The 26,679-nt window shown below is 40.8% G+C and overlaps 2 protein-coding genes across 4 annotated transcripts in view; both read right to left on the bottom strand.

Moving 5' to 3' along the window:
* The window catches only part of PDCD1LG2 (programmed cell death 1 ligand 2), a 119,145-nt gene extending 115,019 nt beyond the window's left edge, over positions 1–4,126 (bottom strand). For both annotated transcript variants that reach the window (XM_053205341.1, XM_053205342.1), the window contains exon 1: positions 3,997–4,126. The gene's annotated coding sequence lies outside the window, so the exon portion shown is untranslated. The remainder of the gene's footprint in view (positions 1–3,996) is intronic.
* On the bottom strand, positions 1,254–24,146 carry CD274 (CD274 molecule). 2 transcript variants are annotated; one of them, XR_008291314.1, is made up of 8 exons: positions 24,047–24,146; positions 19,414–19,469; positions 18,195–18,536; positions 9,618–9,905; positions 7,372–7,482; positions 5,621–5,680; positions 3,997–4,198; positions 1,254–1,795 (listed from the first exon to the last, which is right to left on the bottom strand). XR_008291314.1 is itself a non-coding variant. In XM_015064482.3 (7 exons), exons 2-7 carry the CDS (start codon positions 19,463–19,465, stop codon positions 4,176–4,178), a joined length of 876 nt encoding a protein of 291 aa, XP_014919968.1. In that variant the 5' UTR covers positions 19,466–19,469; positions 24,047–24,146; the 3' UTR covers positions 1,254–4,175. The 2 variants fall into 2 exon arrangements, 1 of the variants encoding a protein (XP_014919968.1); XM_015064482.3 differs by having other exon boundaries at positions 1,254–4,198.
* Between the last annotated feature and the right edge of the window lie 2,533 nt (positions 24,147–26,679).

Below are 26,679 nucleotides of genomic sequence, written 5' to 3'. Positions count from 1 at the left end.
CTCAAACTTTAATTTCTTTTAAAATGTAAGTAATTCTGAGAATATTTAAATTATAATAAGGGTAAGTTGGTTTACTGATTTCCTTGAAACTCTGGAGGCCTGGAGCAGGGAAAAGTCATAAAAATGGAATGCATCTGTCTTCACAAATATGGCCAGGGATAGCAATTGTGCAAAAGTTAACTCTGAATTATAACTTTTAAAATAGTAATAATCTAAGTTTTCTAAAATATTTAGATAAAAATATATTTGGTTGGGGCACCTAGGTGGCTCAGTCGGTTAAGCTTCCAACTTTAGCTCAGGTCATGATCTCACGGTTCGTGGGTTCCAGCCCCACGTTGGGCTCTGCGCTGACAGTGTGGAGCCTGCTTGGTATTCTCTCTCTCTCTCTCTCTCTCTCTCTCTCTCTCTCTCCCCCCTCCCCAGCCCCCCCCCCCCCCCACTGATGCGGTCTCTGTCTCTCTCAAAATAAATAAATAAACTTAAATAGTAATAATAATAAATAAAATAAAACTACAAATCTTTTTATGGCCCCATCCTAGACCAGGCTTTAATCCTCCACTTGACTTCACGCTAAGATGTCTCACTTCCTTTTCAGAATGTGAAGACTGGAATACATCCAGCTTTACAGGCATTGGCCTTCATGTCCATGTTTACTGTCCTGAGAAGAGGACTCTCTGAGAGGAAAGCCCCTTCAGTTTCCTTACAGCTGTCTGTTTTGTTTTTTTAGAGAGAGTAAGCACAGGCAGGGGAGGGGCAGAGAGAAGGAGAGATGGAATCCCAAGCAGGCTCTGTGCCATTAGCACAGAGCCCAATGCAAGGCTTAAACTCACAAACCTTGAGATCATGACCTGAGCCAAGATAAAGAGTCTCAGAAGCTTAACCCACTGAGCCACCCAGGCGCCCCTCCTCATAGTTGTCTTGAGGACCACTCCCTCCCTCTCATCCTCCCTCCTCTCCTCCCTCCCTCAGATCTTCAATTTGTGTGACACAACTTTGACTCTTTACTTGGTATTGTCCTAAAAGAGGCTATCGAGTAAGAGAGAATGAAAACTTTCAATACATCCTTTTTAAACAAATAATTCTCTTGATCGATTTCATCACACAGAACTCAAGAGTATGCAACATAAATGGCAGCTATGAAAAAAATTACTAGGAAGGTAGCTGCAGATATTCTAAGCAACTTTTCCCACCAGGATATTAAACTGGATGTGGTTTTATAAAACCTAGAAAACAAGAAAATGGACAGGCTGGTGCACCGAGGAACAAAATAAATATTTTATTAAATTAATGCAGGTGTAAATAATGACAATTAAAACGCAGAACTAAGTATCATCTCTGCCTATGTCTTTTACAGTGAAACACAAGACAAAGATATAAAGTGCCTTACAAATCTAACACCACAAGAAGGCATTAACATTTAGGAATGGAGTGAACAGACTGTCCTCCAACTCAGCCAGAACCCTCTCGTGTACCTCACACAGAGGATACAGTCATGCAAACAACGGATACTGTACAAATGAACGTGTACAAAAAGAGAACAGAAGGAGTTCTGTTCTGTTGGAGATTCTGTTTCTTCAGCCTTGACATGTGGCAAAGCAAAGGTTTTCCTTGTTGATAACACAGGTAGATGGCGAAGACAGAAGGAATACGCTGGGGCCTCCAGAGAGGGCATGTAAATTCAAAGTTTTGAAAAGCAGTATCTTGGATCTGTGTAGTGATGAGAACTGGTAGGACTCAAGGGTTCAGGCACAGCTCATGGGCCTTTTCTAGCACAGGTGAGAGTCAAAGTACACTACTGGAATTTCAAAAAAACAAAAACAAAACAAAAAACAAAACACAATAAAACCCACTCATGTAGTTTTGCAACTGCAACATCAAAATCTAGTTTATACTCAAGAGAAAACAGAGAGGAAAAAACAAGTTCCACACATGATTCGGTCGCAGAGAATTAGTATTAAAGTCAGCCCTTAGGACTAGGTTGACCCAGTGTACCCTGGAGAACCCAAGGGTTTCACTTTGAGAAACACAACATAAACCAAATCCAAACTCAGTCACAGAGCACTCAACAAATGCTATTGTCTAAATGTGGATGAAGTAATATTTAGGATGTACTAAGTCTTAGAAAAGATACTAACAGGCTATGGAAGAGATGATCTAGAAGCCAAGAAGACATGATGCCCGGCCTCTGGGAAGTTCACATTGGTTCCAGCCGCTACATGAGGAATAATATATTCAATAAAAATAGCAAAGTGCACAGCAAGTGAATAGTGTGTTACCACTTATGTGAAAAAGAGAAAGAAATAAAAGACATACTTTTCATACATATTTCCACATATATTCAGAGATGGTCTTTAGAAGACCACATAAATAAAAGGCAGGGATGGTTGCTTCTGCAAAGGAAAACTCGACGGCGAGAATGGAATGAAGACTTTTTAATGTCTTCTCTTAGATCTGAATTCTGAATCATGGAAAGATAGGAATTCAAAATTCAACAGCACTTAAGTAAAAAGAAAGAACTGCTAAAAATAATACCAACACGATATATATCGACATCAGACTGCAGGGCAAAGGTAAGTAAATCAGAGGTAAATACAATGAGAGAAAAGGGATTCAAGAGTTATCGTCCACAATTTTTAAAAATGCTGACTTCTCCTCATAAACTAAAATCACTTGGATTATGAAAATGTATTTTCAGCTTCTGAGGAACACACTGACTGGCATCCCTCCTTTTGGCGGCTTTTCCAGACTCTCCACCCCGTTGCGGTCCTCCGGTACCTTATACTATGACACTGCACCTGCACTAAGTTGTAATAATATATTCTCTGACCCATCTCTCCTCGATGCCACGAGCTCCTTGAGGAGAGCTACTTTGTCCGCTTCAGTCACGGCCCAGCAAAGTGCTGGACGTGCAAGGGCACTTCCTAAATGTCTCTGCTGAACGAATGAATTGCTTAAAGCAAAACACAGCCCTCAACTGTCTTCTAAAAGGCCAGTGAGTGACAGCTGTGGAAATCTCAGGTGTGATATTTACTGGCTCGGGCCAGTTACTTTATCCCTCCTCTCCCTCCACCGTGAAATGGGGGTAGCAACGGTGCCTACCACAATACAGTTGTCACAAGCATTACGTGACATTGTGTGTGAGGATGCCACATGGCTGTAACGCTGAGAGGTAAAATGGAACAGACACTGCAGTAACATACCTCACCTTAAGGTGTGAGCGTAAGAGTTTTCAAGTCAACCAAAGTACTGGGGGGCTAAATAAGGTAATATCCTATACAAACCATCAGTCCATTCTCTATGCTTCCTACGTCCTGGTAGCTGTGGTGGATACCAAGCACTTTATAAATACTACACGCCTTGGGGCACCTGGGTGGCTCAGTCAGTTAAGTGTCCAACTTCGGCTCAGGTCATGACCTCATGGTTCATGGGTTCCAGCCCTGAGATGCGTTCTGTGCTGACAGCTCGGAGCCTGGAGCCCGCTTCGGATTCTGTCTCTCCCCCTCTCTCCGCCCCACCCCTGCTCACCCACTGTCTCTCTCTCTCTCTCTCTCTCTCTCTCTCTCTCTCTCAAAAATAAAGAAACATTACCAAAAAATTTAAAAACATTACACATCTTATTGAACACACCCAAGTCACTAAGCAGTTTAGTTCCGTGGCAAAATTTTAACTTCCACCATAGTATTCCTTCAAAAGAAATCACTCACAACCACACTCACATGACAAGACTCCACACACTCAAAATAAATAGAAATAACATACTTAAATATTGCTGCAACACTGGGGCTCTCAATAACACAGACGACAAACAGAGATGCTGGTGAAGCCAATGGGCACTTCTGTAGGAACTGACCACTAAATCAGGGAATCTCGACTTGTTTTCCTAGGATGAGTGATAGACAATTTGGAAGTGTCCTCTCTCTTTCTCAGGTGCCCGTAAGTCTGAGGCCCCAGTCATGCTGAGGCCCCAGGGTTTCCTGGAAGGTGACCCCTGCTTACTCCTTGCTTTGTTCTCCTCTTGTCTCCTGGCTTCCACTTTTCAGTGCTTGGGCCTCTCACATCCGACATCATCTGCAGTTTGCCTGGCCCTCCACATTCCTCTGGTCATGCTTACCCCTGACGAGCCCAAACCACAGGCTGAGAATCCCTGCTTTAAGATCAGGAATTTCAAGGCTGGATTACGTCTCCTCAAATTGTAGATCTGGAGAGGGATCGTGAGAAACATAACTCGTGGTTGCTAGATGATATGATAAATTTGCAGTAAGAGAAAGAGGCAAATTATGTTTATGTCCAGTTACCTCTGCAGTATAAAGGGTGATCAACCATTTGGTTTGCCTAGGTTTGTTCTAGTTTTAAAACTGAGAGTCCATGTCCTGAAAAACCCCTTAATTCTGGGCAAATTGAGAGAGATGGCTGGTCACCCTAAGATGCTCCAAAAGTTCACTAGTTTTACAAAACAATTGAGTGGGATGGACAGCATAATGGGACCTGCCTGGGCTTATCCAAACTAATTAGATTCCTTTAAATTTGGGTTTGTCATGAAGTTTCATTTCTATCTGAATTAGAAAGAATTAGAGGGGTGCCTAGGTGGCTCAGATAGTTAAGCATTAGACTTTGGCTCAGGTCATGATCTCGTGATTCATGGGTTCGAGTTCTGCATCGGGATCTGTGGTAACAGCTCAGAGCCTGGAGCCTGCTTTGGATTCTCTGTCTCCCTCTCTCTGCCCCTCCTCCACTCGCACTCTGCCTCTCTCCCTCTCAAAAATAAACATTAAAAAATTTTTTTTTAGAAAGAATTAGAAATCTTAATATAACCTTCTTCTTAGTTCAGGGGTGCCTGGGTGGCTCAGTTGGTTAAGCTTCCAACTCTTGATTCTGGCTCAGGTCATGATCTCAAGGTTCATGAGTTTGAGCCTGGGCTCTGGGCTACAGTGTGGAGCCTGCTAGGATTCTCTCTCTCTCTCAAAATAAATAAAATAAACTTAAAAAAAATAAACCTTTCTTCTTAGTTCAATCAGCTGGGTGAGGTCTTTCTACCTTTTGCCAATGCAGACATTTGTGGTGAAATGAATGTTAATGGACAGGTTAAGAGTAAGGATCAATGGTCAGGCTAGCGGGCTCCAAAGCCTGATTTTTGTCGGTATGTGTTCTTGGGCAATTTACATGATCTTCTTAACCCTATGTTTTCTCTACTATAAAATGGGGAATATTCCAGTATTTATCTCTTTGATTTTGTGGGGGAGAGATTAAATAAGGAACTGCCTATGCAGTTAACACAGTGACTGCTACTCAAGTTCTCTATCATCTATCCATCTGTCATCCATCCATGTAACTCAACTTGGTCCCCTTTTGCAGGGAGGTGTTAGGATCCAGAGCAATAAAAATTTAGCAGAGAGAAGTTACGTCCTCCTGCCATCCCCAAAGCTGTGGACCAGGGCTGTTCCTCAGTCTCCTGGCAGACAGTGAGAGGAGGCCCCTTATCGCAGGTGGAGGTAAGGAGGAGCCCGTTGCTCTAACAGCCAGCATTCTTTACAGTGAGGGGAGATTATAGCTGATGGCTTTCTTCTTGTTAACTTTTTGTTTCTTTTTCCTTCAGCTTCCTCACCCCTGCTAATATTCTTACCATTTTGTTTCTTTGAGTTCATATCTGTGGTGTCACATTTTTCCACATCCGTCGTTCGCACTTCAAAAAAAAAAAAAGAAAACAACAAATCATATTTATCCCCATATAACATAACTCTACATCCCATGCAGTGACTCAAGTTTAAATTTGCCAGGTTCTTAGGAAACATTTTTAATCCCCTAGGAAATCTGGTAGACTTCCAAATTTATTCCATGGGTTCCAACCCCTGAGGTCAATTCAACAGTTTAGGGCATATTCTTTTGCTGCTAGATTTCTTTCTTTTTTTTAAAGTTTGTTTGTTTGTTTGTTTGTTTAGTTGTCATCTCTATGCCCAGTGTGAGGCTCAAACTCACAGCACTGAGATCAAGAATCATATTCTCTCCTGACTGAGCCAGCCAGGTGCCCTGCTCCGAGATTTTTTTTTTAGGAGTATATACTTTTATTCTCCATCCTTCCCTCAGAGATGGACCATATTCCAAGGTACTTTATTATACACTAGTTTTCTAGTCATTCCTAATGCCAAAAATTATTTTTCATGGGGAAATATTCAAAATGCAAGGTGGCAATAGTCACTTCCTTGGACAAATCAACTCCATTTCAGGGTCATCATATCATTGAAACTTCATCTTTACATTCTGGCTCATTGTCTCAGTTCTGTTAAATACGTATTCTTTAGAAACAGCTGACCTCCACTCAATTACACCACTTTCCCGTATCCACTCACCCTATTAAGGGGTTGTGGGGAATTTCTCAACCACCATTGGAATTCCCTTCCATCTTCCACTTCCCTATTTGACCTCAGATAATTCTACACACAGATCATCATTGGATCTCCTGGCATACATTGGGGAAATGTCTACTTTGAATCATCTTAAAATGGGAGGAAATTATTTGAATAGATTCAATTTCCTGCATTTTAATTGTTCCCATGGGCAAATAGAGAAACACATGCAAATTATTTCAAAAACTATATAGCACCTTCAGCCAGAAATCTTACAAAATACTCTATGGTAGGAGTATCACAGCTCTACAGGAAAAACTATCTTTATTCCTTAGGGTGCCCAGAAACCAACTCAATACAGCAGTACAACTAATGCAAGACTTAAATTCAACCGAAACCGACAGGTATTTTAGCTTTTCCTCTCCTACTCTAAGTCTGTGGTTATTTGCAAGATGGAAAGAAATTGTATGATGCGTGGTCTTCTTCACCCTGTGTACACACCCATTCTCCCGCCCTCACCCCCATACACACGCTCTTCACCCAGCAATCCTGCTCGGCCTCACTGCCATCTCTACTCAACAGTGGAATGTCTTTGGGACACGCTGCAAAGGCAAATCATCAGGTTTCCCTGCAGCCGTGATCCAACTGTCACCCCCTTGGAAATGCTACTTCAAGGGCTCACTGCCATCCTCAATGTAAGCAATGGTGCAGAACAGCGAAAGGAGCAGGACTGGAGTAACGCATGACACACAGGTTCACACGCTAGCACAGCTAAGACCTACTTTGCATAACTGAAAGCTGGCCTTAGAAGTGAACGCTAATAGAAAGGCAGCATTTTATAAATCATTGTTTCCTAGTGGGGCCACCACTAACATTTGGGGCGGGAGGGCCTCCTGGTACATGGAACTATCCTGCACATTACACAAGACCTAGCAGCCCTGGCTCTGCCTATAAGAGCCACTGTGACAACAACAGCCCCCCATACGCTTGCCCATATGCCCGGTGGGCACCACTGCAATAAAAGATATACCATCTTGTTTCTTCAGACAGAAAGTGACAGCCGGGACCACGACAAGAAACAACAGGATGGCTCCCAGAATCATGAAGTGAGTCCTCTCATTTGCTGGAACCAGAAATGGTTCTGAAAAACAAAAGAGAAAGAGAAACTAAAGATAACATTTTGACGGGAAGGGGTCGAGAGAATAATTATCCTTGAAGTTTAATTCAGATTAGCTTGAGGTGGCCAAAAGTGCCAGGCCAGCGAGTGGCCGGAACAGCAAGATGCCTTCGACATGAGAATGGGAACAGCACGGAAAAGAGAAAGAAGCCCAGGCTTTGGACAGACGGGCCTGGAGTTCAATTCTGCTGCCACTCCCTAGCTTTGAGGTCTCAGGCAAATCCTTTAACCTGCCCACAAAATGGAAATGATAATAAATTTATTGCGAGGCTAGCGTTTGTGAAGTGCTCACCACAGCAGCTCAGTACCACCTGGGAGCCTCATTATTCTCCTCGCATTCTTTAATGCAGAAGCCAATGGCTTGCTGTACGTGGTGGAGATGGGACATGAAGGCTACCTGGTCCTGGCAGAGAGCTCCTGCCTCCCCGTACGTGTGGCCGCCACTAAAGGCCATTTCAGGCTACCTTTTATTTCTCAGTTTGAACATCTCAGGCCATCCAATCACTGGTACCTGTCACCAATCTGTCTGGGGTTCTGTGCAGGAGGAAAAGGGGTTCCCTCAGCACATGATGCTCAGATACTGCTAATTCCCATCTCCTAACCATTAGTCATGATCCCTGACGGCCTAATTCAAGCTTTAAAACCACACAGTGGTCAACCTTTCTTTAAGAGCTTACAGTTTACAACCTGTTTATATCTATTTTATTTCAATCTCAAAGTAAGTTGAGTTAGGCATGTAAGATATTAAAATAAAATCACAGGTTATAGATGAGGAAACAAACACCAGCAATTAGGCGAGTTACTGTAAGCCTTCCCACAAATAAGCTGTCATAAAACAGCTTTAAATGGCAGGGGCCCATGAGAGCAGCCCCTACCAAAGTGACTCATAACCCAGTAAGAGCATCTCTAAGTTTCTAAACTTTTTTTGCTCTTTTCATTCATAGGACCAATCCGGTATTAATTACCTTTTCCTATTGTTTGACCTTTCCACCTAATTTCTTAGTTTTTTTTTTTTTTAAGTTTATTTATTTACTTTGAGAGAGAGAGAGAGAGAGAGTGCAAACTGGGGAAGGAAGGGTAGAGAGAGGGAGAGAGAATCCCAAGGAGGCTCCACAATACCAGTGCAGAGCCCAAGTGGGGCTCGAACTCACAAATCATGAGGTCATAACCTGAGCCAAAACCAAGAGTCAGACGCTTAACCGACTGAGCCACCCAGGCACCCCTCTTAGTTGTTTTTTCTTAAGTAACTGAAGCTTCACTGATAACATCTAGTAGAAGAGGGGGCGTTGAGAAGTGCTTCTCAGAACACCTCTGGGGTTACGTTAACATCGTACTCTCCTGTCTCTCTCTAAAGGTCTGAGCCTCTCACCTGTATCCCACCTTACCCACTTCTGTAGGGTAGTAAGGAAAACAGTAACGGAGTCTATGCAGGCAAGAGTCTCAAATCCCTCTCACACGCTGTAGCTCATTTACCCCTAGGATAACCCTGCCTGACAGGTTATTGCTGTAGAGGGAGCGTGACACATGCAGAAATTGAGTCTCCTATGTCTTACGTGCTCAGCAGACTGCTTTGAGTTGGAATGTCATAGACTATATCTGGGGTTGGGGGACAGATGGGGAGAAATGACCTGTACCATTTAGAATAGGATAGATTTCCATTTGCTTGCTACCAGAGAAACCCTGGAAAGAAAGGAGCAGCTCTGATGTGCTCAGATCTGGACTCCTGTAACCCTGCCTGTGTTGAGTCTTCCTTTCAGATACTCCCCCAGACCCCTCAGCCACAAGAGCATTTCCTACATGGAATGGGGTTGCCTTATCTGTTTAACTTTTCCTTTTCCTGGAGAGCCTGAATGGTGTGAATGGTGTCTTACTTTTCTATGAACCCCTGATAACTAGAACATAGGGCGTATTCAATTTGCTGAATGCTTATTAAATAGCAATAGACTCAGATGAGTGGAGGTGAGGAAGCATTTTTTAAATATAGTGTAATACATGCATTCATCTATTTAACACATGAATGCCTACAGTGAACACGCATCGTGCTAGAGGCCAGGGGACAGCAGTAGGCACATTTTAGTTGAGACATTTCAGAATATTACCTGGGATGACCAACTCAGCAGTACTGTTTCCCTCGGGACTTGATCTTTGAAGAAAAGTGCAGTAGAAAATCTCGTTAGCCGTTGTGTTGATTCTCAGCGTGCTGGTCACATTGAAAAGCTTTGTCTCCATGTTGGAAACAGAGATGATGGTTTTGCCATTCAGGACTTGATGGGCACTGTTTGTCCAGATGACTTCAGCGGTCGGGTAACCCTCAGCCTGACACATTAGTTCATGTTCAGAGGTGACAGGATCCACAGAAATTCTTTGGTTGATTTTTCGATATGGGGCTAGGTCATGAGCAAAAAGAAGGCAGGGCTTTTATTTAGGACAAAACTATGTATGTAGCTTGGTGCTGTCTACATTAGAAAAAGTATCAATTCTGGCTGGTTCTCAGAGAAATAAGCTTAATGTTCAGACGTCTCAGCAGTGGGGAACCCCTGTTAGTTCTGTTTCAACTCTTTTTTTAAATTTTTTGAACATTTATTTATTTTTGAGAGAGAGACAGAGAGACAGAGTGTGAGTGGGGGAAGGGCAGAGAGAGAGAGAGACTCAGGATCTGAAGCAGGCTCCAGGCTCCGAGCTGTCAGCACAGAGCCCAATATGGGGTTTGAACCCATGAACTGTGAGACCGTGACCTGAGCTGGAGTTGGATGTTTAATCGACTGAGCCACCCAGGCGCCCCTCCTTCAACTCTTCTATTCACAACTGGGCTAAGTTTGAACTTACAGGAACAACTACCTTGCCATAAAAATTATATTGCTTTTATTTAGACTTCAAGTAAATGTACAGGTTAATTTAAAGAGAAATGTCTTCCTGAAACCAATAGTCTTTCTATCCAAATATAAAGTATGTCTGTCCATTTACTCAAGTCTTTGTATGTTTCTCAGGAAAGCTTTATAATTTTTACAAAGGGCCAAACTATTTCTTCTTAAGTTTATTCCTGGATATTTTCTTTTTGTTGCCATAAATCTATCTTCATAACATTGAACCTCTTCAGCTGGCCAGCACAGTTTTCTTAGACTTAATTTAATAAACAGAAAATCTGATTTTCATGTGCCACTCACTTTTTTTTTTTTTTTACTATTTTTCTTCTTCTTTTTTCTAAATATACTTTATTGTCAAGTTAGCTAACATACAGTGTATACAATGTGCTCTTGGCTTTGGAAGTAGATTCCCATGATTCATTGCTTACATACAACACCCAGTGCTCATCCCAACAAGTGCCCTCCTCAATGCCTGTCACCCATTTCCCCTCCCCCTTCCCCCTATTGACCCTCAATTTGTTCTCTGTATTTAAGAGTCTCTTATGGTTTGCTTCCCTCTGTTTGAAACTATTTTCCCCCCTTCCCTTCCCCCATGGTCCTCTATTAAGTTTCTCAAATTCCACATATGAGTGAAAACATATGATATCTGTCTTTCTCTTCCTGATTTATTTCACTTAGCATAATATTCACTTTTTCAACTGTAGGTCAAGGATCAGAAATTAGGTATGAAAAAGAGTATGATATCATTATAAAATCTGCTATGTGTTCCTGATAATACTTTTTAAAGGTTAAATTTATTTTTGATACTAAAGTAGTTTCAGATTTACAGAAAGATTTACACCAAAGATAATGCAGAGTCCCTACATACCTATCACCCAGTTCCCCCACTGCTGACATCTTACAGTACATTTGTCATAACTAAGGAGCCAATGTTAGTACATTACTATTAACTAAACTTCACACTTTGTTATATTTAACTAGTTTTTCCCTACGGTCCTTTTTCTATTCTAGGATCTCATCCAGAATTCCATATTATGGTACTTACTTTTTTGAACATTTTTATGCTATTCTTTATTTATTTTTAAAATCTATTTGGGGGGGGGAGAGAGAGAGAGAGAGAGAGAGAGAGAGAGAGAGAGAGAGAGAAAGAGAGAGAGAGAGAGAGATAAAGGGAGAATCCCAAGCAGGCTCTTTAATGTCAGCACAGAGCCCCACATGGGGCTCAAACTCACGAACCATGAGATCATGACCTGAGCTGAAACCAAGAGTTATATGCCTTAACTGACTAAGCTACCCAGGTGCCACTATGCTGGCTATTTTAATAAATCATTTAAATAATTATTACACTCAAGATATAAAGTTTAAATTTTAGATCACCGATTAAAATTTAGCTCATCAGTTTAGGACCCTTTTAGGATTAAGATACCATGTGTACTGACTAGTCTAGTAGATTGTTTAGTCTATTTACATCACCTAAGACCTTTATTCATGTTTTTTCATTACAAGCATGGTAACGAGTCATTATTATGCTGGTAATCTTTATTTTATTTCTAATGCTTCAGTGAAATAACTAGCGGTTCACCCAGAGCCTTAACTTTCCATTCCTTTACTAAAGGCCTAACAATGGCTTTATAAGATATATTCACAGAAATTTGATACAAAACAACCAGAAACAAAACTGAAATAATGATGTGATGTTTTTGTGCTCTTAATGAAACCACAAATAGAAACACTGGAAATCAACATAATGACAATTTCAAAACACATAAAGAATGGTTCTCATGAGTACTTGGGTCCTCAACATTGTATCTGTTATGTTCAAGAATTCTTTAAGAAAAATAAATCCACTGGGGCACCTGGGTGGCTCGGTTCTTGATTTTTGGCTTGGGTCATGATTTCAGGGTCATGAGACTGAGTCCCACGTCAAGCTCCGCATTGGGCGTGGAGTCTGCTTAACGTGGTCTCTCTCCCTCTACCCCACACACTGCTCTTGCATGCGCTCTCTCTCTCTCTCAAAATAATAAATCAATCAATCAATCCACTGATTATATACCTCCTGCAATAATATTACCATAACAGGTTCTAGTTCACATAGCACAGAGCTTGATCTCTGGACAATTTCAGTTTCAAGAGTAAAATCACAGATAATGGTAAAGGATTATAGGTAAAAAGTTTGCTTTTTTACTCTTCTATTATAATTTTTAATGGAATAATAAAGGAGAATGTTGCTTCATGCTAAGAAAATGTATAAATGTGGTATACCTCTAAGTGCCCAATAAATAAGTGCATTGGTTCTACTCATGGTTAGATATCCACGGTATCAGTCTCTAAAGTAGAGCACACGTATTTGGGTATAAGAAGAAAATATGAGAACTTCCACTTATACATATTTTTATCATAATAATTAAGAAATAATCTAAGCTTAAAGCTTTGCTAATTGATACTGAGGCTTGCTTCATATGCCACACGAGGGTCATATGGGAAGAGGGAGGTCTTACAACACCAAAGGGAGAATAGTGACTCATTTTGGGCTTATTATCGATTATCTAATTTTAAGTAGACTGAACCTGCTTACAAAATGAACAACTAATTAAAAGTTTCTCTGCAGAGAAACTGAAGATGGAAGATAATACTAAGAATTCAAGCACAAACCACAAGGAAGTGGCAGGAATGACACTTTATGAAGTTAAAACAGTAAATGCCTAATTGGACCTGACAAGGTGATGGTTTGAAAAACCTAAAGACTGTAGATAATGCTGCTATAAACACTGGGATACACGTACACCTTTGAATTAGTATATTTGTATCCTTTGGGTAAATACCTAGTAGTGCAATTGCTGGAGCATAGGGTAGTTCTATTTTTAACTTTTTGAGGAACCTCCATACTGTTTCCTACAATAGCCAAATTATGGAAATAGCCCATATGTCTATCAAGTGATGAATGGGTAAAGAAGATATGGCATATATATACACACAACACACTACACACACACACACACACACACACACACACCAGAATATTACTCAACCATAAAAAAATAATGAAATATTGCCATTTTCAATGACATGGATGGAGCTAGAGAGTATTATGCTAAGTGAAACAAGATGGTCAAAGACAAATACCATGATTTCACTGGTATGTGGGATTTAAGAAACAAAAAAAATGAGCATAAAGAAAAGGAGAGAAGCAAACCAAGAAACAGACTCTTAACCTATAGAGAACACACTGATGGTTACCAGAGGGGACGTGAGGGGAGGTGGGTGGAGGGATGGGTGAAATAGGTGATGGGGATTAAGGAGGGCACTTGTTGTGATGAGCACCTAATGTTGGATGTTAAGTGTTGAATCACTAAATTGTACACCTGAAACTGAAAAAACCCTCAAGATTGTCAAGACCATCCACTTTGTTAACAATGAACTTCACCTTGAAGTATTAGCTAATGATAGTGAATCATCATAATTAGCGAGGCATTAAAAATATGGTATGTTAAATTTTTATTCCATCCTTTAAAATTTTCTATTTTTGTACATATTTTTAAAGTTTGTTTTTGAGAGAGAGGCAGAAAGAATGTGAGCAGGGGAAGGGCAGAGAGAGGAAGACACAGAATCTGAAGCAGGCTCCAGGCTCCCAGCTGTCAGCACAGAGCCCTAGGTGGGGCTCAAACCCACGAACCCTGAGATCATGACCTGAGCTGAAGTTGGATGCTTAACCGACTGAGCCACCCCAGAGTCCCCTATTTTTGTACATTTATGGAATGCACAATGCAGTAGGTTGAACCATATGAAATTAGCAATGTTCAACTTCTTTTACCTTTTAAAAAAGTCAATTTCTTATGCTATATCCTTTATATTAGCACAAGTACATCCTTTATAACTACACACACATATTAGCTAATCTACTTTATTGATGGGATAGGTTATCAAAAACATTTACAGACTACTGGTTTACTAGATATAGAGCACACATGTGCTAATCCAGTGGTCATATCAAGACCAAGAAAAGTTCACAGTAGTTTTGAAGTCAATATACAATTCCATATATACCCTGGAGGGATAAATACAAGGGGTAAAACCTGGTCATTAAGGACAGAGACATAAGAGCTAGATTACCTGAGTTCAGAACCTGGCTTTACCACCTAATAGTTGAACTTGGGTAAATTACTTAATTTCTTTAGACCTCAGTTTCTTAAAAATATTTTTTTCAACGTTTTATTTACTTTTGACACAGACAGAGACAGACTGCAAGCAGGGGAGAGGCAGAGATAGAGGGAGACACAGGATTCAAAGCAGCCTCCAGGTTCCGAGCTGTCAGCACAGAGCCTGACGCAGGGCTCGGACCCACGAACCGTGAGATCATGACCTGAGCCAAAGTCAGACGCTTAACCAACTGAGCCCCCCAGGTGCCCTGGAGCTCAGTTTCTCTATTCATAAAATGAGAATCACACCATACCCATCACTGAATCCAAGATGGCATCTATTGAAAGACACACTTAGATTGCAGAGATAGTCGAATATGAAAACATGCATCCTCCTACCCCATGATGGACCTCCTACCCCATAGAGTCATTTGAGGATTAAGTGAGTTAAATAGGAAAAGTGCTTAGGACAGGGCCTGGGATGCAATAGCTATTACATGCGTGTCAGTTACTACTAGGACAGCTACTTAGAGCTGCTGCTGCTCCTCTCCTTACTACCTCTAAAGTGTCCTCAGACAGTCTTCTTCAGAAAGTACTGACAATTCCTCATGAACAGACTCAGAAATACATTTTCACATATTCAAACTTGCTCATGTTTCAGAAAGGTTAGGCTTATCCTATTTGAGGAAATACTTCATTCATTCATTCAATAAATATATTTTTTATGTTCTTTTCATGTTTGTTTATTTATTTTGAGAGAGAGAGAGAGAGAGAATACGAATGAATGTGTGCATGCACAAGAGAGCCAGGCAGGGCCAGAGAGAGGCAGAGAGAACCTCAAGCAGGCTCCATACTATTAGCACAGAGCCCACCGTGGGGCTCGATCTCATGAACCATGAGATCGTGACCTAAGATGAAATCAAGAGTCAGATGCTTAACAAACTAAGCCACCCAGGCACCCCATTCAACAAATATTGTGTGTGTGTGTGTGTGTGTGTGTGTGTGTGTGTGTTCTTGTCACACTCTTCTTGTATGCCAAGTCCTAGGGATAAAACAGTGATTAAACAAACCAAAATCTTTGCCTTTGTGCGAAATATATTCAAGAAAGAGGAGAGAGATAACAAACAGAACAGGCACATTTATATGATGTGTTAGATGGGGATAAGTATGTTCTGTGATACATTAGATGGGGAGGAACACTACAGAGAACACCTAAATGGGGATGGCTGGTGAATCTGGGGGGAGAAATGGGGTTGGTGGGGAATGACAACATGAATCCTTGGTTTGTATGAACAAATGAGCTTTATCAGGGTAACTATATAATAATTGAGTTAATCTAAAACTAAACTCTTACACATTTCAGTTTTGAAATGCTTCCCCTTTAAAATCCCAGGGTGAGTAAACTCTCTGTGGGAAAGCTGCTGTTAACTCAGGTCAACAGTGATGGGGGAGAGGAACCTGACAGCATTACTGTGAAATCATTTGCATATGGAGATGACTCAGGAATTCTAACCTGCTTGAGTTGTGAAGCTCATGAAAGAGGACATTTCCACGAATGACTCTGCCTCAGTGCATGCGAAGCTTGGTGGCTGGCTTGCTCTCAAGTGTAGTTCAACTCAACACCCAAGACCACTGTGTACAGATGACAAGAGGGATGGGACTAGGGTGCCAAATTTAGTAATTTATAATACAAAATGGAATGGTCAAAACAAATCAGGGTGCCTGGGTGGCTCAGTCAATTGAGCATCCGACTCTTGATTTCAGTTCAGGTCATGATCTCACAGTTCATGGGATTAAGCCCTGTGTTGGGGCTCTGTGCTGACAGCATGGAACCTGTTTGGGATTCTTTCTCTCTCTCAAAAATAAGTAAATAAACTTTAAGAAACAAAAATAAATCAGACCCTCAAACCTGGATGTTCATCTGCTTTGTTCCATTAGGAACCCCTCCTTGGAAAAACCATCAAGGCTATAAGGTTTTCTATTATGTTGAACCATAGCAAAGGAAGTCACAGATCAACAAGGGACATTACAGAGCCCAGAGGACCTAAAAGAACACTCACACTCGCTACAGGACAACTGTTCCACTCTCTGCATACCCCCTAATGGCTGATGAGAGACCCTCTTTTCTGGAAGCAGAAATTTATACCCTATACTTCCTTTTACCTGACCACAGGGTTTTGCTCTTTTTCTCCAACCCAGATCCAGCCATGCTGGCCATTCATGGGGCTAAGTCTTGATAATTTCTTCAATGCCATGAAACAGTTAGTGCCTGATATTTGCTGACAGACTGAAGGAAAGTTGAAAATCCCAACCTGGGATCTCACCAGCTTGCTGTTCTGGGGAAGTATATGGTAAAATATAATGAAAATTAGATCTACTTCCCAAGACAAGTGACATCTTCTTGACAACAGTAGCACTAATTGAGCCAGAATCAGAGACTCAGTAATGTGCCATAAAATAGATGCATTTCCCCGAATTCCTACAAAATTTTGATTTTGAGTTTATAATGATCAGTTATCCCTTTATGATCAATATAAACTTTTTCTACTTATAAAATTGATCTTCCAATGGAAGGTGGGTAAACCAGGAATGGAAAGAGCAAGGAGGGTAATGATTAGATTCTGGTCACATACTAAAAGATCATCATGTAAACAAAAAAGGCAGGCAGATAATCTCAAAACTATGACTAGAGAGAACAGATTTCAGCTTAGTATCAGATAATAATTTCAATAAGCCTATGGACAGGATGTTGCTGTGGAAAGCATATGAGCAAAAGATCCCTTGGGGGAGATTTCTGTTCTTTGGGAGTTTGGATTAGTTTCTCTTACTTGGGATCCTTCCATGTTTCAATTCTGTGAATCTAAACAGTGAAAGCAGTAGGGGTCAAGTAAAGTGTTGAAGGTGTTTTCCTTTTCTTAGCTAGTGGCAATGCAAAACTTTGAACCTAAGTGACCTGATGACGTATCTATGGGTCAGTACCCAGGAATTTGATATTCACAGTTCCTCTGCAACACTCCAAGATAACAGTGGTACATATTTTCAAGATGAATATATGCCCAATGAGCCTAGTTTACACTGTCTCTGAAGAATAGTTTCCTTTGTATATGGTAGGATTATTTTTTGCCTACATAGACTGACTTCAAGTCTTTCTGAATGTAAACCTTATAGTGGGGTTTGTTTTTAACATATTAATTGGGACTTGATGCGGAGAGGCATAAAGGAAGGAAAATGATGGCAGACTTCATAAAATTTTAAGAAATTATAGTGGAATAAAAAAATTCCTGGAGGGACACACGAACAGTGGTTGCCATCTTTGTGTGCCATGGAAAATGGCAGTGAATGGAGGAAGGGCACTTTTGTAATTCATTTTACTCCCCTCCATAGTATCTGAATTATTTGCAAATACATATATTACTTTCACAATAATAAAAAAATAAATACTAGAAATTTATATTTAGGAGAACTGAAGAAGGGCCCTGCCATGTTTGGCTCTAGATTCCTGGGGGCTGTTGAATAGGAAGCGTTCCCATAATGCTCCCTGATGAGTGTGTGAAGGAATGAATGAACAGACTGACACCATGGATATCGAGGTCCACTTGCAAGAAGGAAATGTTCCCAGCACCAGGACACGGTTTTCATCAAGACTGGGCCCTCTTCACCTGGGGACTACTCTTACCATGAACTTTCAAAGTAATCCGCTTATAGTCAGCACCGCCATAGCCAATCAAGCAGCAGTAAACCCCGGCATCCTCCAGGGTCACGTTTGTGATCTGAAGCGCGGCCTTCCCCAGGAAGAGCTGGTCCTTCAACAGCTGGGCCCTCTGACTGTAGCTTCTGTGCTGAACTTTCAGGTCTTCCTTCCCTTGCACAAACTGAATGATTTTCTTATCCTCCATTTCCCAGTAGACGATCAGTGAAACCAGGTCTAATTGTTCTTCTACGGGGAATCTGCACTCCATTGTCACATTGCTGCCGTACTCTACCACATACAGGTCCTTGGACACTGTGATCGTAAACGCTGAAGAGAAAGATGATCAGTCTTCAGAAGATGGGAAACTCCTCAAAAAATTTGCAGACTGACGCAGGGTTTACAAACACTTTATCTGGTCACTTATGTGATCATTATGTTCAAGGACTTACTTCCCTAAAATACATATTTTATCTAGTGGCTTTGGAGCACACTTTGGAACCCTAAATCTCATCCATGAGTGAGAATAGTAAAATCCACTAAACAAGCTGCTGTCCCCAAATCATAAACCTGTATTACTGTAGAAATATGACATGGTGATGGTGTACTTATAACCAGGAAGACTTGGTTTCATACGGATACCCCCATAATGTCCTTTGGTTGGATACCTATTTACCTTCTAGACAGTCTGAATGATAGATTCCAACAGTCCTCTTTTCTTACTGTCCTAAACTCTTGACCAGCTGTCCAGCCAGAGGTACATGGGTATGGAGATTTAGGGAGGGTCTCAGGAGGATGCCAGTACTGTGTTACCCTGGCACTTTCAACGTATACTATAATTCTTCTGTAGAATATACTCACTGGGAAAAGCAGGTTGCAGAGGAAGGTGGATATAACGATCCTATTCTTGTTTAAAATAAATGAATAAAAGTACATACATAGACCATTTCCCCAGATATTTTCAGGAATTATCCCTGGGAAATGGATAATGGGTAATAGACAAATAGCTAATGGATAAGTTTTCTTTCTTTCAGTTTGACCATATTCCCCGTATCTTTGGCCAATGAAATGGGTTTATGAAATAAAGAAGGAAAAACAGAATGTTCTCTAAAAAAAAATGACATCCATTTAAAATAATTATTTTAGTTTTTAGCTTATGGTAAAATATTTCAAATATAGAACCTAATGAAACGATCTGGTGTCTTACCTTTCAGCAAATGACAGTAGGCCATGAATGCAAAGACACTAAATATCCTCATTTTTCTGGAGTGACCGAATTATGGAAAACACAAAAAGAAAAATGCTTTATTCAATGATGACAGGTCTTGGCAGTTCTCACTGAAATAGTCTTCTGATAACCAGACAATGACTGATTCATAAATGTGGAAGTGCAATAGGGAATTTAGAAGTTTAATACCTTTACTTAATATCACAGTCATACAAAGCAAAATGGAAAAAAGTTACTATGGTGAGAATCTTTATTTATTATTATTTTTTTGTTTCAGAAGTTGAATTCAGTGATTTATCACTTACATATGACGCCCAGTGCTCATCCCAGCAAGTGCCCTCCTTAATGCCCATTACCCATTTAGCCCATCCCCCCACCCAACATCCCGCCAGCAGCCCTGTTTGTTCTCTGTGTTTAAGAGTTTCTTATGGTTTGTCCCATTCTCTCTTTTTATCTTATTTTTCCTTCCCTTCCCAGAATCTTTAAATGTAATTACAAGGTCTGAAAATAACTTATACTAGAACTCAAAAGACGCCAAGGAGAAAATATTACACTAAACCCTCTCAACTATTTCATGTTTTTTTCTGCAGTGGAACATATCTGGAAATCCAAACCTGCTCTGTGAAAAATTTCAAAGGAGAGTCTGACTTCCACACCTCCCACCTTTTAACTCTTTTTTTCCCCCTCCATGGCACCTGAATATTTTCATCCTACCCTTAACTACTCAAGCCTTCCATATCACTATCCCAACCACGCCACTTCTCTCCCAGGGGCCATCCTTCTAAATCTCCTCTTCTGTCCTTCACTTATTCCAAATTATAAATCCTATTCTCTCAATAAAATTGGTTCTACAAGTAGCAGGAGTGAGAAGGAGAAACAGTAGGCTCCAACCAATTCATACTAAGATGTTAATGACTCACAGTCACTCTTTCTATTCTTTATTAACACATTCTCCCTCTTGTATTATACATGTATTTACACACTTTGAGAAGTCAGTTTTCCCTCTTAAGGTCTCTTTGACCTCTTGTATACATACAAAAACTCACAACTGATCAATTAATCTATGCTACACATATATAAGACAGAAGATTTAGGCTAATACACAAATAGCTCCTAAAAATCAAAAAGAAAACTACATACAACTCAACAGAAAATGAGCAAAAAGTTCTAGCATACAGGTCAGAGAATAAGAAGTACAAATGACATATACACACAGGAAAGAATGTTTAATCTCAACAGTTTTTTAAAAAGTATAAGTTTACATTAGTTACTATTTTTCATTTATCAACCTAGCCAAAATTATAAAGATTCCTAATATTTAGTGTTTGTAAGAAACGGACAAATGGGTTTTCTCACTAATGGTAGGAATGTGAAGTTATACAACCTTTTTGGGATGGCAATTTGGTAATGCCCATTAAAATTTTAAATGTATATATGATATATGAGCTCTCACCTCCTCTCCTAGAAATATATCCTACAAGAACACCTACATAAACAATACATGTTAACTGATGATACTACTAACACTAGTCCCAAACTGGGGAATACTCCAGAAAGCCTAAAGGGTTAAATAAATTTTGTTATAGTCATACAATGTAATACCATTAAGGATAGAATTGTAGTGACTTTGCAAAGCTATAGAACATAATTTGCAGAGCAGTATATGTAGCAGAAATCTACTGTAGTGAAAACAAAGAAAAATCTGTGTGTGTGTGTGTGTGTTTAGACATAGGAAATACCCAGAAAAATCCATACCAACACGCTGATGGTGATTATCTCTAGGAGTGAAATCAAAGGGATGATAAGCAGGTTTTCACCTTTTTATAATTTTTAAAAGAAAGAATGGGAGAAAAAGAAAAAAAAAGTAGATGATCTTACTAATGATTTCTTTGGTGTTTTGTGTGTGCACATTTTCAAATAAATGGATATGTTTCCCTTTATTTATCAGAAAAACATAAAAATGAATTTAGTGAAGCATTTCATCCTGCCAACCTGCAGAATGTTTGTGAGGCAGAATAGCAGAAGGGACAGAACCCTGGAACCTCAAGCATCAGAGTTGAGGGAGAATAATGATATTTATTTTCCTGTTTTTTTGTTCATTATTAGAATAATATAAACACATTGAAGAAAATGAGAAAAGAAGGGAAAGATCACCCACTATTCCATTACTTTAACCTGGGAAACAATTGCTAATGCCAGGACGTATTTTTGGTGTCCAAGTGCAGTGGGGTGGGGGTGAGGATTGCTGGTCTCCAAGAATGCTGTCTTTGAGCATCCCACAAAGCACAGGACAGCCACCACAGCAGAGCAGTGTCTAGGCCAAGCTGTCAACAGTGCTAAGACTGAGAAACCATTATGAGCATTCTAGCAAATATTTTACGTCTAGTCCTTTCCCCTATGAATTTTTTTAAAAACAATTATAACCTTATCCTACATTTAACACTCATTTTTTTTCATTTAGTATTACAATACAAACATTTTCCATTTTACTGAATGATATTCCTAAGTATCTTACTGTTTCCATAATGGTTACTTCCCCTATAGTTAGGCATAAGATTGTTTAAAAATATCATACATATTTGTGTATACAGCAAATATCTGGGAAGTGCCTACTGTGTGCTCAGCCCCATGCTAGGTCCTAGGATAGACTTTCCCCAAGTGGAATTGTTGATCGAGGACAAAGAACATTCTGGGACACCTGGCTGGCTCAGTCGGTTAAGTGTCCAACTTCTGATTTTGACTCAAGTCATTATCTCATCGTTCATGAGTTTGAACCCCACATCAGGCTCTGCACTGATGGTGTGGAGCCTGCCTGGGATTCCCTCTGGAACATCAGGGCAGCTGGTCTAAGAGAGCACTGACATCTTCCTCAAGTAAGAAACTATGATGGTATATCTGGATTCCCCAACAAGAGCATTCAAAGAGCAAGGAAATTTGAACTAGGAAAGAAATGATGGTTCATTCCGGATGGGGAAGCAGGTTTGTGCCTGGGGAACTCAGTATAATTCTTTGGAACTGATGCTACCCCCTCCATCTCCCAAGGGTAGCCAGGGTAGGAGGAAAAGATGGAAAAGAATTCAAGCTTCCTTTCTCAATAAGTAGGAGTAAGCAGTGTCTTGATATCTGTTTGTTTTAGAGTTTCCTTTGACTTTTACCTGATGTAAATGAACTATAATTTGATTTTCAAAAAAAAATTTTTTCCTAGAGTTTGACAATGTAACTCCAAAATGAAAATCCACCCCATCAATAGATCAAGAGAGTTGACCTATTAAACCCAGCTAAACCCTGTGCCCAACTCCCTTCCCTCGGTCACCCTGAGACCCTCTTCTATGATTCCCAGGTGACTTCAAATCCCAGCAGTACTTCTGTGGCTTCCTGTAAGACTACACTCTAACTACTGTCCTGTAACCTCTGCCTACTCTCTTCCACCGAAAAAGGCTAATTTTTTCTTTAGACTATCATAGTCCTTAAAAACTGCTGGCAACTTCAATGGAAAGTGGCACTATCCTGAAGGTGATTTTTCAATTTGCCTCAAAAGGTGGCTCAGTGGGTTGAGCCTCTGACTCTGGATTTCGGCTCAGATCATGCTTTCATGGTTGGTGGAAATCGAGACACGTCAGGCTCTGCGCTAATGGTGCGGAGCCTGCTTGGGATTCTCTCTCTCTGCCCCTACTCCACCCCCCAAATAAAATAAACATTAAAAACATTAAAAACTTAAAAAAAGGGCTTTAAAATATTCAGGCTCTTTGCCTAAGTAGTTAAGCTTACAAGAGTTTGCCTGAAGGAAATAATCAGCAATATCCCACAGATTTACATTCAAAGATGTTCACTGAATGGCTAAGATACTCAAAACACTGTAAATAATCTTATGTCCAGAATGGGATATTAATTTTGCCTGGTTACCCAGTAACATGGAATGCAGCCAGTAAAAAAACTGTATCTACATGTACACACACATATACATACACATATATACACATACATACTGTGAGTATGTGTGGGTAGATATATCACATTTTAGAAGACTGTTTAATCCACAGAAAATCATACAAGGTATTTCTTAGATGCAAACAAGGTGAAACAATGTGTTATAAGACAAAGACCATGATCAATGTGTCCAAAGGCTCCATTTGGAGCCTGCAGGTCTCCTGCAGGTCCTCAGCGCAGGCAGCGCGAAGAACTCCTATTGAGGTTTCCTGGATCTTACAGTAGGAGGGGATCCTTAGGAGATGCCGCAGGTGTACGACGTACTCGGAGAGCAGCTGAGGATGGACGAGGACCCAGGTGTCCAACCTCCAGCCTAGGAATTTCCCCCTAGACTCTGCTACCTAAGTCAGGACCATATTCAGGAACGCGCGGAAACTTATACTTACAAAACTGACATGAAGCAAAACTGAATCCCACCTGGCGAAAGGCCAAACGTTTTAGCTTTTCCTATTAATCTATGCAGCTGATCTGCTCTATTGCCCCATCCAACCAGCAACGCTTTCCCTCGTCCGCCTCCCCTCTCCATTCCAAAGGTACACAGAGCATTTTTTTAAAGCGCCAACCCCAACCGGGACAGCCAGCGAATCCCGCGGTGGGCACCCCATGAGGGAAGGACGCTCCCTACCTGCCGACGGGGAGACTGGCGGTGCCTCCGCACGCGGTGTCCCCGGAGCTGCTACAGCAGCAGGTGGCGCGGGTTTTCGCGCTAATGAGCTGGCGGGGGGCGGGGCGGGGCGGGGCGGGGCTCCGCCCCACCCGGCCGCAACCCCGCCCCTGAGACGCCGGCGCGCCCTTCGTCCTTGATCCGTTCTCTAGGCTGGGCTCGTGGTGGGGAGTTAGCGGTTGCGTTCTAGGAGAAAAAGTAGAAACCGAAAGCGAAAATAGAGGCCCGGGTTCTTGTAAATCAGCTGTTAAAGAGAAAAGCTTCCGCATTAAAGCAATCTAATAATGCCGACCTATTTTTTTAAAACAGAGGTTGAAAAAATAAAACAAAGGTTGAAAACAAACTGACGTCTGAGCTGATTACAAAGACTTCAGACGGCTTTTATTTCAGGAATCCAGACACCCGACGTTCTGCCCATCAGGTTCCCCCCACCCCCCAACCCCCACAGCCTTCCGATAAAAGCTTTTCACAAGATGGTACATCCTGTCGTAGCTGGATGTAATTCCACAATACATACGAAGTAAAATGGCAAGCCCATATGGCTTTGGTTTTTATTCTAGAAAGTACGGGTGTGTGTAATAGGAAATATACTTTTAATACGTGAATTTTGAGGACTTCCTCAAAGTTCCTCGACATAATGAAACTTAGGTTGCTTTGACATGAAAAGAACTTCCCATCACCGGTTACATCTTTTAAGAATGCTCTCGATCCCTGCTGTCTTGCCATCCTTGGGGGTTCAGGTTAGGTTAGCACATTCTAGGCGAAGATTAGGAAAACCCTCCAGACCCATGGAGGAGACTAGCTAAAAACCATGTGAGTCACACAGAGGGTGATGGCACAATTTACTTAAGCGTTCCCCATTGCTGGACTTGTAGGTGCTTCCCTCTCTTCCTCCTTCCTTCTTCCCTCCCTTCTCATCTTTGTCTCCCTCTCTTTGTAATTTTAAATTGGTAACCTGAACTCTTCATTGTTTTGACTTTCCTGCTTATTAATTTCAACTGCAATTCAAAATACTGCATAACGGATGAATATCAAGATGTCCACTGTCTTGGTTATGGCATTTGCTTCCCAAGTAAGACTTCACATTCTCAAGAGTATCACGTTTTTATTCTTTAACCTAGAAAAATACTGAGGATGATACTGCTTTAAAAATCTGGTAGAGAGTGTGAAATTCTCTTTAGCCTCAATCAAATTGTAAATATACTTGGAGATTCAGCTGAGACGCTCCCTCTTTCAAATTTCTTTTTGAGGCCACATAGTGGAATACGGCAGTATTATCCCAACTTTGTCTGATATTTTCTATTTTATCTTTCATTTTCCTAAAAATGAGAGTCAAGACCCAGGACACAAGATTTCATGACCTGTGAGTGTGGTCATGACTATTGTGTGAGGAAAAAAAGAAAGAAAAAAACTGTCTCTAGAGCCACCTGCTGCTAACTAGCTAAGTTATCCTGAGCAACCAATTTACTGAGTAGTAGTGAGGATTAAGTAATATCCTCTTAGATGGCCTCTATGATCTATGAATAATTTTTCAAACTGACAGGAGGGGGGAGGGAGGGTGTTTAGTTTATTGTTTGCTTTACTAAGGTGATGTCCAGGGTCTACATAATGATCAACAGAGAAGGCAGAGAGTGAATGGAATCTGCCTTTCTCTGAACTCAATGATGGGAATGGAAAGTATTTACTCAGATTGCTGCTCAGTGATTTACATATTAGTAATTTGATGATTGCTGATCTTATTCATCTTCCCCACCTGTTTTCACCCTTCAGCCATTGATTTCCCATACAGCTTATCAAGGTTCTTAATGAAGTTTTTGGTATCTTCTGGAGATACTAAAAAACAAACAAACAAAAAAACCAGGATGTGTTTAGAAAAAAGGAGAATTTATCACTTCAAAAAATATATGAGAGTCTGTATGTTACTATACTGGAATTAAAATTTAAAAACGTAAAAATATACATGAGAATCAAAACAATCCTGACTTTGTGATTTGGGTAAAGTAGACGGACAAGTGCTGGGACAGGAGGAGACCAGTGAGAAGCCGAAGGTGTGGGATGAGACATCCAGATCATCTTCAGTATTGCCATATCCTTTCTCGCTGCTCTTACTCTATTCATTTTTAGAGGAAAAAACTCATCATTGCCAACGTGCCATTTCTCAGGGTGTTTCTAAGGTTGACTCGCATCACAGTTGACTTGGCGTAGGTGTTTAAATACAGAATCCAGGTCTCTGCTGAATCCAGTTCTCCTGGGGCTGGTCTGGACATGCACATTTCAACACCATCCCTGGGTGGTTCATGTGCACACTAAAGTTTTGAAAACTGATGGTATAATGTTTAAGGAAAAACTGAACCAAGAGTTCTTTGCAAGTGCAGACGTAGCACCCTTTCCTGTAATTTGGTTAACGAGTATCAGTACCACCCTTCACTCTAGTTCTGCCTATCCCACTTCCACATTTGCCCTTAAAACGAGAGAGATGATCTTTGTTCTGTTCTTAAAAGGAGGATAGACTGTAGGTTCTGAACAACTGGGCTTGAAGTGCCATTAGCAATTTCCTGGTGAAGGAGCAATTTCCAGTAAACTTTCTTGATCAT

The sequence above is a fragment of the Acinonyx jubatus genome, chromosome D4, assembly GCF_027475565.1.
Source record: "Acinonyx jubatus isolate Ajub_Pintada_27869175 chromosome D4, VMU_Ajub_asm_v1.0, whole genome shotgun sequence".
NCBI classification, from domain to species: Eukaryota; Metazoa; Chordata; class Mammalia; order Carnivora; family Felidae; genus Acinonyx; species Acinonyx jubatus.
Note: the sequence above shows the minus strand (reverse complement) of the source record. Positions and strands in the feature narration are given on the sequence as shown.